Source organism: Lynx canadensis, chromosome A3 (genome assembly GCF_007474595.2).
Source record: "Lynx canadensis isolate LIC74 chromosome A3, mLynCan4.pri.v2, whole genome shotgun sequence".
NCBI classification, from domain to species: domain Eukaryota; kingdom Metazoa; phylum Chordata; class Mammalia; order Carnivora; family Felidae; genus Lynx; species Lynx canadensis.
In genome coordinates this window covers 98041827-98055194 of record NC_044305.1, presented here as the reverse complement: position 1 = coordinate 98055194, position 13368 = coordinate 98041827, and the positions used below count along the sequence as shown (strand labels likewise).

General features: G+C 34.4%; 1 protein-coding gene across 1 annotated transcript; it reads right to left on the bottom strand.

Annotated features, from left to right (window-relative positions):
* Positions 1–7144: 7144 nt before the first annotated feature.
* LOC115509745 (ADP-ribosylation factor-like protein 5A) lies at positions 7145–7809 on the bottom strand. Its single transcript, XM_032592751.1, has one exon. The coding sequence runs from the start codon at positions 7807–7809 to the stop codon at positions 7288–7290; it is 522 nt and encodes a 173-aa protein (XP_032448642.1). The 3' UTR covers positions 7145–7287.
* Between the last annotated feature and the right edge of the window lie 5559 nt (positions 7810–13368).

The following is a 13368-nucleotide window of genomic DNA, read 5'->3' as shown; positions in this document are numbered from 1 at the left end:
TATGAGTGACAAAACTATATATATGAAGAACAGGTTAGTAGTTGTCAAGGGTTAGGGATGGTGGTGGGGAGTGAGTGGGTGGCTGTGCCTTTAAAGAAGTCCTATGAGGGGAACCTGTGGTAACGACATAGATCTTTATGTTTTTTTTTCAATATACGAAATTTATTGTCAAATTGGTTCCATACTACACCCAGTTCTCATCTAAAAAGGTGCCCTCCTCAATACCCATCACCCACCTCCCTTCCCCTCCCACCCCCATCAACCCTCAGTTTGTTCTCAGTTTTTAAGAGTCTCTTATGCTTTGGCTCTCTCCCACTCTAATCTCTTTTTTTTTTCCTTCCCCTCCCCCATGGGTTTCTGTTAAGTTTCTCAGGATCCACATAAGAGTGAAAACATATGGTATCTGTCTTTCTCTGTATGGCTTATTTCACTTAGCATCACACTCTCCAGTTCCATCCACGTTGCTACAAAGGGCCATATTTCATTCTTTCTCATTGGCACGTAGTATTCCATTGTGTATATAAACCATAATTTCTTTATCCATTCCATAGATCTTTATGTTGATGGTGGTGGTGCTTATACAAATCCACACAAGGGATAAGATGAGGTAGAATGTCATACACAAATTGTATCAATGTACTATTCTGGCTTTAATACTGTATTATATAAGAGGTATACACTAAGGAAAACTGGGTAAAAGGTACTTGTGACCTCTCTCTACTTACTTTTCAACATCTTGTTACTCTATAATTGTTTAAAAATAAAAGTTTTAAAAATTCTGGTCTAAAGTATGCAATACTTATAATAATTAGGAGATTAGAGAAAGTGAAAGAAATAGCCAAGGAACTAAGTATTTTATTTTTGAGGAATGGTAGACAACTAGGGAAAGAAGGGTAAAGTATGATGATTGTCTTGAAAATATCTGAGAGATTGTTATATGGATGAACTACTAATCTTGACTTTCAAACAAAATAAAATAGGATAGAGAATAAAAATTAAAATAAAGCAGAATCTAAGTTTACATTAATTGACTAGAGGGCCTTTGAAATCTTGTTTAACTGTGAGAGTAGATTCTGTGATGCTAAGTTCTCCCACATGTGTAGAAATGATAACTGAGTGACCCAAAAACTATTCAAATATGGCCAAACATTTAGTTTCTGAAGCAGATGAGAGCACAGAAATAGAATCTTTCAAAATTAATGAAAGACAAAGTGGGTGTATTCCTGAGTAAGTAAAAATTGAGTAGTACTCTATACACAGTTTGCTTGTAACTTCCTCTTTTTCTGTTATTCACATTGCTTAGTGTCATCCTGTTCTACTTAGCACCACCAAAATTGTCAGAATATGCTCTCAGTAAAGAGTCTGAAGTTAATTTTTAGTGATAATATAAATGAAGAAGAGCTAAAGAATGCCCATTCCATGTAGAAATGGCAGATTACCTCTTACTATTATTTCAAGTGTTACTCACTATGTCCATTTGTGTAAGGTCCATTTCCAGTAGGAAAATAAAATGACTGAACCCTTTAGGGGAGCCTGGATAGCTCAGTTGGTTAAGTGTCGACTCTTAATATTGGCTGAGGTCATGGTCCCACGGTTCATGAGATTGAGACCTGAATTGAGTCCTGAATCAGGCTCTGCTCTGACAGCGAGGAGCCTGCTTGGGGTTCTCTCTCCTCCTTTCTCTCTGCCCCTCCCCCCCTCACATGCCAAGAGCCTGCACTCCCTCTCAAAATAAATAAACATTTTATAAATGCCTGAACCCTTTAGACATATAAGTAATTTTATTTAGGGATAAACTAAGATGATTCCAATGTAATATTTTTTTAGATTACTTTCAGTTGTATTTTTATATTCTTTTCTCCATCGTGTTTCTCAACTTATTAAAGATATAGGATATACAACTTCATTTGAAGGTTTGTGAAGTGTGTGAAGATACAAACTAGAATCAAATCATCATGTAGCTTTGTCACATTATATATATATTTTTAAATTCCTATTCCTAGAAGGACAATAATCTTGACAAGTGTTGATACTCAAAAGACAAGCAGGAAATCTATTGTTGAAGCAAAGCCAACTGCAATAAAGAACAATCCCTTAGGGGATAATTAGTAGTATCCTTCCTAGAAGGAGATAATCAGGAGAAGATATAATTAGGGTTTTAGTTGGGAATAAGTAAAGTTGATAAAATCATAAAATTTGGATTGTGAGCCCAGGGATCCTGGTATTTGCTGGATGGATGATCACGTACTTCATCTGGGCATGTCAGTTGTTCACATACTTTGTAATCTCATCTTCTAAATTTTTTTTTTTTTCAACGTTTTATTTTATTTTTGGGACAGAGAGACAGAGCATGAACGGGGGAGGGGCAGAGAGAGAGGGAGACACAGAATCGGAAACAGGCTCCAGGCTCCGAGCCATCAGCCCAGAGCCTGACGCGGGGCTCGAACTCACGGACCGCGAGATCGTGACCTGGCTGAAGTCGGACGCCCAACCGACTGCGCCACCCAGGCGCCCCTGTAATCTCATCTTCTAAGAGCAAGTACTGAACTTATTCTAATGTAGCAAGTATCAATCTTATCTTTCCCTATCCTCACATTGTTTAATATAGAGAAAGGAAAAGATGCCTAGTCCCAGAGTTCTTTAACATGAACACAGGAAAATATGTTGGTTTCAGTTCTCACAAGGCTTTCCTGAGAGAGAGAAAAAAATTATATGAATTCTCTAGTTTTTCTTTTACATGTCAAATGTCACACCAGAGGACTCTTATCATGGTCATTTAATTCATTGGTAGAGAACTGAAGATAAGATTTAAAAAAATTTTTAAAACAACAACAACAGAAAAAACAAAACAAGAAAACCGCCAGCCTCCAGAGTATGCTGGACAGGATAAGGGAAAATGAAATAGAGGAAACAGAAAATAGCTTTATTTTATTGGTGCTTCATGTTCTTTGTTTTCTCCTATTTCCCTTGGATGTGCCAAAATACTATATGAGTCAAGTATAATAGAGAGTGAAATAAAATCTTGAGAGCTGAATCACAGTGTCTTTTAGCTAAGCTAAAAAGAAAAGCTAAAAGACACTCATATCCCATCACTTCTCTTTCATTATTTTCATTAGTAGCAAGTCACTGAGCCCAGGCCACACCCAAGGGAAGGGAAGTTCAGCCTCATCTCTTGAAAGGAGGAATAAAAAAAAATTGGAGGTGTTTTGAAATCATCATAGAGGTTAAGTACATCAGGAATGCTGACTTAGAATGTTTAAATTTATCAAGAGTCGGGAAATGAAACTTTATGCATTCTTATATATGCACTTTAAGCTTATATCTTACTGTCAATGGGTGTGCAATCAATATAACAATGTCTACACTGCTATAAAAATAGGAAGTTAATTTCAAAGGCAATGCAATTTTCTTAATTTGTATAATTTACATTTTATCAAACCTGTCTCTTTAATTTCCACCTTCATATTTGTAGGTAATTTTGAATAAAAACCAAGCCTGGAGTTCTGGGAAAGATGGTGGGTTGAATGCATGCATTAACCTATGATTCTTCCTGAAACTCCATTATCATGATATGAAAAAAAAATTGATATAAATTCAACTAAGCGAAAGAGAAGAGAAAAAGAGACAAGGGAAACACATTTTAGGAAATGAAGGGGGGGATAAGTGGCATTTAAAGGCCTAATTCAAAGATCTAGATAACAACCACATCAAAAATAACATCAGTCACTGAGGAAATGCAAAATTTGAAACCACAGTTAATTGCTATTGCACATCTCTAGGGACTGCTAAAATTAAAAGGTAGTGTACTAGGGGCCAGATGGGACCCAGAACAAACAGAACTTTCATCAAGTTCTGGTGGGAAGGCTAAGTAAGAAACAATTTGACAATTTCTTACAAAAGCTAAGCAAATAATCATATGACCTAGCATAGCAGTTCTGTATTAGATTCATACGTCTGTGTAACAAAATACAATAAACTAGATAGCTTAAAACAGGGGGAATTTATTGTCTTCTCATTCTGGAGGCAAGAAGTCCTCCTCTGTAGGCTCTCAGAAAGAATCCAAACCTTCCTTGCCTCCTCCTAGTTGCTGGTGATTGCCAGAAATCCTTGGTTTCCTTTGGCTAGCTGCATCACTCCAAATTTTGCCTTCATTTCCAAATGGACTTTTTCCCTTCTGCGTGTACTTTGTGTCTCTGTATATCCAAATATCCCTTTCCTGACAAGGACACCAGTCACAGGATTTAGAATCTACTATATGTAGAATGACCTCATTTAACGTGATCACATCTAGAAAGACCCTATTTCCATATAAGGTCACATTTATAGGCTCTGAGTGAACATGAATTTTTAGAAGACACTATTCAACCCAGGAAAGCTCTACTCATAATCACTCAGAATTAAAACAACCCAAATATCCTTCAATAGGCAAGTGAAAAAAGTCTGCTCAGCAAACAGAAAGAATTACTCCTCATCTGTGAGAGATTCACGATTCAGTTACAAATAAAGTCTCACAGCAGCATCAATATTAGAATAATTAAAAATCTTCTTTCAATAAGCTAATGGTATGAGTAATTAGCTTATTATTTAACCATTTACTTAGTAATCTTTACCAAATGCAAAAAATTATGAGAGGAATTAAAGGGATACAATCTAAGTAAGCTAAAAATCCTTGATGTCAAAGGAATTTAAAAGACACTAGATAAAATTGTTTTGGTTTGTTTTTGAAAGAAGAGAAAATGAAATTGATAATTGGCTCTGTATGGACACAAATTCTTTCAAGGTTCCAAATTGTGATTTTAATTCTAATTTCTGTGTAGGTTACAACTGCCTCAGTCTTAAACTCCACTGCCTACTTTTTAAGAGTCTCCTTGAAAGGCTCCAACTTCCTGTACCCTTGGACATCAGTGAGGAGCCCCTGAACCAGGAGGCTCGTTTAGTTCCTGTGGGTATGTCTGGTTGCTTCTGCTTTCATGATTTTGTTATTTCTTTCTCTTGACTTATCTTCTGTCATCGCAACTGCTCTGCAAATCTCATAAAATTCCGTTTAAGTCACATTTCTTCTACACGACCAACTTTTTAGTATACAATGAACTCTCCTTTCTTCAAAATATAAATAGAATATTACACTTCTTTCAGGTCATCACACTAACTTTGGCAGGGCCTAAGCAGCAGTACAAATGAAGACATGTATCTAAATTCAAACCAAATGTCTAAATATTCAAAGACACAAATATAGCCAACACACCATTATATCTACTGTATTTTATCTTCTTAACTTAAAACTATTTCACATTGACACAATTGAAAAATATGTGTAAAGTTTTAATTTTATGACTAAAAAAAGCACAGGCTCTAAGGCAATGAATTTAATCAGTGTTTTCCCTGAACACTGGTAATGTTTGGATAAGTCATCAAATAAATTAATATATATCAGAGTTTAGTATATGCTCATTCCATATAAATTACTTTTTTTATATTCATTTTGGCAAAAGTACAGTTTTATTGTTTTTTTTTAGTAATTTAGAATTTACTTTTGTAAAAGCAAGTTGACAAATATTAAAATATTATAAAATGTTATACTTGCATTATGAACATTATAATATAAATACAAACACAAAACATCCACTGTTAAACACTGATCTCCCATGCCTGACTTGGATTTAGCTACTGAGTATATTTTACAGAAAGAAACTTTCAAAGTTTTGTCAATGCTTGTAGTATATACTATTACTCCTCATCAAAATCTGCATGAAATCCAAAAGTCTCATATTCAAGGTAGTTACTTTTTTTATTGAACATTCTAAAACATGCCAGTTTGGATCAGCCTTCAGATTTTCAGGGCATGAAACATATACAAAGAGAGTACCCAAAAATATGTGTGAACACATTTAGGATAAGTCTGCTTACAAGTACAATAAAAATACCTTCAACCCTCCTATCTTTCCATTTTCAGTGAAAAACAAAATACACTAGCCAAACATAAGATATTTGGGGCCAAGCTACTTCTTTGTAAAAATAATTTATCATGCATTGATCAACTCTTAATAGCATTAAAAAAATTGTATTTTATAGTTGTCAATGCATTCACACTGGTTAGTAAGAAGTGAAAAAGAAAAAAAGCGTAGAAACAAAAAAAATCTCAAACTATCCCAACTCCAGAAATAACAAATTTTCAAATTAAGAAATAACCTTTGTTGCTTAGAAAATAAGTACTTTTTATCTCAAACTCACTCTGCTTGTATAATTCAATACCTAAGAAGACTCTAGGTAAATTATTTTATAATATTTATAAGATGATACTTCTTTGGGTAGGCATATTTTACACAATAGCTTCCAATTAATGCGGGAAAAAATCACTTGATAATTTTAATCATAATTAATGATTGATTAATGGATTAACAATTTTCTCAGTAATTTAGATGGCATAGATCCAACAAAGGGAACAAGAATTGCTCAATGTGAAATTCTGTCCGTTCCTAACAGTAAGCCGAAAGTTTGCAGATACTCCACTCAGATTACATGTTTTCATGTATGTAATTTGATCAACAAAAAAATAGGTACAAAATGTCGAACTTTCTCCTTTTCTTTCTTTTTCGTTCGCTTTTTTTTTTTAAGAGCAGCTCAATAATTTTGTGGGTTGGTTAGTACAATACAGAGAACACAGGGGAAAGCACAAAATGGCACTTAACACCACTGCCAGTACTCATCTCATTATGGTTATAACTAAGGATAGTATTACCTTTTGGGTTATTTGCTTTTCTTTGGAACATAAATCAAAGCCATAAACTTGAACTTGAGGTATATACACATTAGATATACAACCTTATATAAAATACTTTTCATAAGTAACCTTACATTTTAAAATATTGGAAACTGAATATCTGTGCTGATTTGTAGTCTGACTTAATGGAACAAGAAGAGAACAACATTCAACTAGGGAGGCTTATACTGACAATAAAGCTCTTAAAGTTAAAAATGTCTCCTTCTCCCATTGTACTTACCAGAAGCTACACAATGTCCTGAGAGGATTCATTATGAGAAAAATGGCAATCACAGCTTTAAAGACCTTGCTTTGGAAGGGACTAATGAGAAAGCAGATTGGAAAGTGAGACTTCATCTTTGTTATTCAAATGAGTGGTCTTAATTTTTCTTCTTATAGAAAAAGTTTAAATCAGTTTATTATAAATATATCTAAACCATTAATTTTTGCAGCTTTCAGATAAAGTCCAGCACTTCGTTTATACAAAGTCTATGAGAAGAGGTCAGTAGAGATCATCTAATCTTAAATCATGACATCATCCATTGAAGTCTTTGGCATAATCCCTCTCCAGTAAGAGCATAGCATGCTTGGATATGCCACTGGTGATCTTTAATAGAAGTTAATTTCAAAAACTGGGAGATTTCTGCTACAGTCATGCATTCTTTAACATCTTGTTTACTAGCAAAAATCAGCAATCCAGTTTTCCTTAGGTCCTCATGGGCTAACATTGTATAGAGTTCTCTAGTTACAGAAATTCTTTCTCTGTCTGTACCGTCCACAACAACAATTACAAACTCTGTGTTAGTATAGTATGTGTTCCAGGAAGAACGAAGAGATTCTTGTCCACCAATATCCCACATTAAGAAACACGTATGATTAATCACTATTTCTTCAACATTACTTCCAATTGTAGGTGATGCATGTACAACTTCATTCATAGAAAACTGGTAAAGGACGGTAGTTTTCCCTGCATTATCCAGCCCAAGAATGATAACTTTGTGCCCCTGGTGATCGAACAGTCTCCATTTCCTGGTGAAGAGAATTCCCATTCTTGGGCAGCGGAACCGCCTCCAGCCACCCGGGCGCCTGCCCTCCCCTGGCTCAGGCTGAAGGGGAGGAGAGAGAGAGGCACCGGTGCCTCCGCCTCTGCTGCTGCTGCTTCTGCGCTGGCCGCCAGCTCAAAATGGCACTTAACACCACTGCCAGTACTCATCTCATTATGGTTATAACTAAGGATAGTATTATCCTTCCTGGGAACTGGAGGGAGGCCGAAGCCCAAGCCGCCCTGCCGCCCTGCCCTGTGCGTGTGCGAGAACCCCGCAGCTGCCGCCGCGGCACTCGCCTGGCTCGCGGACATCGCCGCCGCGTTGTCTCAGTACAGTTTTATTGTTAAAGCCAGTATTTTACAGAGATTATTTTATTGAAAACAATTGCAAGTAAGATGAATTTCTGAATTATTGTCAAAGAACTGCTCTCTAAGGGAAATAATCAATTTTTAGATTTAAAAATAAACAATGTACTCTACATATTCTGATCAAATATTGGAAAGGGTCAGTAAATACTATAAGTAATTCAACTTCATCATACAAATAATGGTCACTTATATCGCAATTTCACTATCCTTAAAGTAATGATATAGCTCTATTCAACGTTACAAAGAGTATTAGGCTCCATGGATGTTATCGCCACACATGCATATATGCAAATATAGGACTGATATGACTGTTTAATGCTACAAAATGTTCCTCGTATGTGCAACTGCTGTAAATACTGAATTAAATTAGGAGTACTTCCAGGACCACAAACTGAAACATAAAAAGGCTAATTTGTCTTTGCTCTTTCCAAAGAACTTCACCACTCAAATCTTCCTTGTAGTTGGAAGGAGATATCATCCCAGACATACTGGCACCAGTCACACCCTAATGCCATCAGGCCATGGTTGCCATAGGACACACAGCTCCAGTGGAGAAGCATTCTCTGGAGCCTGAGGATGTTGCTCTTGAACGTGGGCACTGAAAGACACAAAGCGTACCCTCCCAATACTGAGGGCCAGATTCCAAGGTATAGGCTCCATGTGTCTTTTAAACAACTTGACGTCTTTTTTTGTTTGCGATATACAGACCCTTCTAAATAAAATACAGGATCCATCTTATCTAAGCCTATGTGGCACTGCATTTGATTATTCTTTATTTTTTTCCCATTTTATGGCCCTTGAAGACAGAGCAGGGATACAGAACTTCAGTTAACTAGGCTGTGAGGAAATGATTGAGCTACATTTTCCTATAATACTACAACATAATATTCAAAGTATTAAATACTAAAAATTCAAATTTAATAGGAAAAAAACACATAAGTTGCTAGAGAAGTTATCTCAACCAATTTATTCATGCTCTTTAAGTTTAACCTTTCATTTTAACTTACTGCTACCTGTAAATTTACCCCAAATGGTAAAGTGCTCATTTGTGCTACTCAGAAAATATTCTCCAGCTCCTAGCAGGAGCAAAGGGCTAAGTGTCCATTCTGTGGCTAATATGTTCTGCATGGAAGTAATTTAACTACACACTTGAGATCCTACAGGTCTTTATCCCCAGCACAGCAGATGGCAGTGATCCAAGTAATGTATGTTTCATCAGCAAAGGTACATTATTGACTGACAATAAGAACACCTTCACTGATTTACAGTGGAGGTGTAGAGCCAACAAGAAATAAACTCTTCATCCCAGTCTCTCTCTCACACCCCTCTTTCTCATCACTACCGTATGGTGATTTCATTGTGTATAATTAATACTAGTTTTCTATATCAGGATATCATTTAATCGATTTTTTCTTGATATAAAATAAATGTTAATCAGCAAGGAGGAGTTGATATATATACAACAGAATTTAACATTTTTTAACACTGTTCAAAGGAATGGTTCCTCAAAAAAAAAAAGTACAACAAAGTGGTACATGGATTAACAGAATCATAGGAAAATAACAAAAGCAGTGCCTTTGTTGGTAATTGAGTACACAATAAATATTTTTGATATTTTCTGTAAAGATACATTTCATATTTTATCACATCAAATCCTCTACTCCCTTTCTTAAGAAAATTTGTGAAAAGAAAAAGAAATAAAAATTTATAGCTGAAAAAATAAAGATCTCTAAGTGAAACAGAAAATATTTTAGCTAATGTCTGATTTTCTTGCTTTAAAGAAACTGAAAAACATATACAATGGGATTTTACCAATGTCTAAATTTATATATTAATCAGAAATATGCATTAAATATACTAATTTAGTTGGTTGTAAGCCATTATAGGAAAGAAATATAGTTAAGAGAAATTTGTTTAAACATACTGAGGCCACAGTAGTCCTATTAAAAAATATGGTCACTTAAAAAAAATAAAAGTTGGTATTCTGTTTAAGAATTGAGTTGAGGGGTGCGCCTGGGTGACTCAGTCAATTAAGCGTCCAACTCCGGCTCAGGTCATGAACTCATGGTTTATGAGTTTGAGCCCCGCATCGGGCTCTGTGCTGACAGCTTACAGCCTGGAGCCTTCTTCGGATTCGGTGTCTCCCTCTCTCTCTCTCTTTCTGCTCCTCCCCAGCTCACGCTCTGTCTCTCTCTCTCTCAAAAATAAACATTAATAAAAAAAATTATTTTAATTGAGTTGAAAAAAATCTATCTCCTTTCTATATGGATGAAAAACATAAATTCAAGAGAATCTAATTTCCTCTTATTAATAAATTGGTATAAAAAGAAAGTCAACATAATATTTCATGAAATGGTGTTACTGGTTTCAGGAGTAGAGTTTAGTGATTCATCACCTACATATAACACCCAGTGCTCACCCCAATAAGTGCCCTCCTTAATGCCCATGCCCCCATGTATCTCCCCCTCTAGCAATCCTCAGCTTATGTTTCCTTCCCTTCCCCTATGTTCATCTGTTTTCTTAAATTCCACGTATGAGTGAAAATATATGATATTTTTCTTTCTCTGACTTATTTTTCTTAGCATAATTACACTCTAGGTCCATCCAGGTTGTTGCAAATGGCAAGATTTCATTCTTTTGATGGCTGAGTAGTATTCATTGTATATATATACCGCATCTTTATCCATTCATCAGTTGGTTGACATTTGTGCTCTTTCCATAACTTGGCTATCATTGATAGTTATCTTACTACTCTCTTTCTATGTAGCGATCGTGCACAAAATAGTGCTAAGTGGGTTCCCGGTAAATCTGTGGTGAATTCTAACAGATTCTTACCATAGCCATATGAACGGCTCAAATTGTAGTTGAAGAAACAATTATGAATTTTATTTTTTAAGGCTCCAGAATTCCTCAACAAAATTATTTGCAAGAGAAGCTAATCTTTACTGAGTGTTAAACCTCACCGGTCCTTTGTGTTCAGTGTATTCTAAAGTCATGACTTTATTCATCCACATACTTTCTTTACAGAGCAGAAGACACTAAAAAAAAGATAAATCATTATATTTCTGTAGGAAGAAACTGATATGAAACAAGTTGCATTATTTATTACCTAGTCATGGTAACTGCCCCAAAACCCAGCAAAACTATCTTGCAAGGAGAAACATGGTTCACAGAAAAAAATGAAAAATATCTGCATTCAGGCTTCATTTTTTTATGAGGTTCAAACATTTTTATGCGGACTTAGTTTATTGTTTTATGATTTTCTCACCACTTTTATTTCTAAGCTCCATGCACATTTAATTTGGATCTTGTGTTCCCCAGATAGCTATAGTACTCCTGGGTCCAGGCCATCCCAGCATCAAGTTGCAGTCAGCAAGAAAAATCTACTTTATCCAACCAAACAGATGAGCTATAGTATATTTTGAATAAGGTGATATAAAGAATTCTGTTGATATATGAAAACTGAATGTCTCTATGTGATTCTATGAAAACACATGACAAATTTTCTTTTAATTTGATGAACTCCGAAAATATTTGCCAATAGATGACCTTACGTTATATGCTCATAAGGTAAAAGATGTGTGTATTTATGCACATGATGAAAGGTGTGAATATTTGTCCAGATTTGAAATCCCTTACTCTTTAGCAATTTCCCATTTGCTACACTCTCCATTTCAGAGAATTATAATGATATGAATTAACATGGAAGTTGCTCTTGGGAGTCTTGAGGGATATAACAGGGAATTAAGAAGGTACTTGGGATATTAGAGTGTGGAATTAGCCACAAACATGCAAAGTAGTACTTAAATTTAAAAAGTGCCCACTTTTCTGTTTATCCATGAAACTGACTTTTGCAGATGATCACTTCTTTTCATAATGCCTGGGGCTGCTCAAAAGCTAGGGGGATTTTGCCCTGACATCTGTTCCTTATAGAAAATAAAATTAGCCTACTGATTTTACACTGTACAATTATACCATTTTAATATATTGAGAAAAGAGAATTTTAACCAATTAAATTATAACAAATTGCAAATAACTATATCACTTTATTCTGAATCCTAGTAAAGCAAATGTATCAAAAGGGAGAATGCTCACAATTAATACACCAGATTGACTGCTACTCTCAAATACCAGCATAAAAGACAGTTTTATCATAGTATCATCATAAAAAATAAAAATATAAACAATGTCCATTTTTCCTGTTTGTCTTTAAAGTCAATATGCACTTAATATTTCAAGGAGTAAACATGAGTAGACAAAAGTTTTCATTATAAAACTTACAAGATGCCAAGACATTTCCAAGAGGGGAAAAACCTACTAAAAATGTCTATTTTTATGTAAATAATTTAAATTTATGTACTAGAAATGCACTGTCCAAAATGAAAGTCACTGGCCACATGTGACTAATGAACACCTGAAATGTGGCTAGTGTGACCTTAGAACTGAATTTTTTATTTTACTATTTTAAAATTGAATATAAACGTATAAATTGAAATTTTAAATTGTTAATTCAATTACTGGAAAATGTTTAAGTAAATTTGGAACAACAAGCATGTAAATCTACTTTTTAAACTCAGTTTTATTAAATCTAAATACAGATCATATAATCTTGATGAAAATTTAGTATAAAATTTGAAATATGTAAAAAATTCAAATATTTAGTAAAAAAAGGTTTTGTACTAAGAAAATAATATAAAAATCTCTCAAGTAAGTTTTACATTGATTATATGTTAACATAATCTTTTAGATATATTGGAATTAAAACTCATTATTAAAATAGGTATCTACTTTATATTTAATATTAAATAATAACATGTGTTATATCTAAAAATTAGTTTCTTTTTTTTTTACTGTTGCAATGTAAGTACAAGAAAAGTTAAAGTTGCATGTATTTTGCTTTACACTTTCTTCAGAGAACATTATGAAAATGATACCTATCTTGTACATGCAACTACTTTTCTGTGTTCCTCCTTTTCTCTCTCTCTTCTTTCCTTCATTTTTTATTTCTTTGCAAAAAAAGACACGGCCACTTTTTTTCTAAATGTTATTTTAGTTTGGACATGTTAATATAGATACCTGTTGATTTATTCAGATAATTGTTACTGTTTTCAAGATATTTATTAGATTTTAGATTTTGAGCATTGATTTGTTATGTAAACAAATAGCATAGAAAGTAATTCTCATAGCATTATAA

Bases quoted from the DNA above. Each gene is read 5' to 3' on its own strand.
- LOC115509745 (XM_032592751.1), bottom strand. From the start codon at position 7,809: ATGGGAATTCTCTTCACCAGGAAATGGAGACTGTTCGATCACCAGGGG.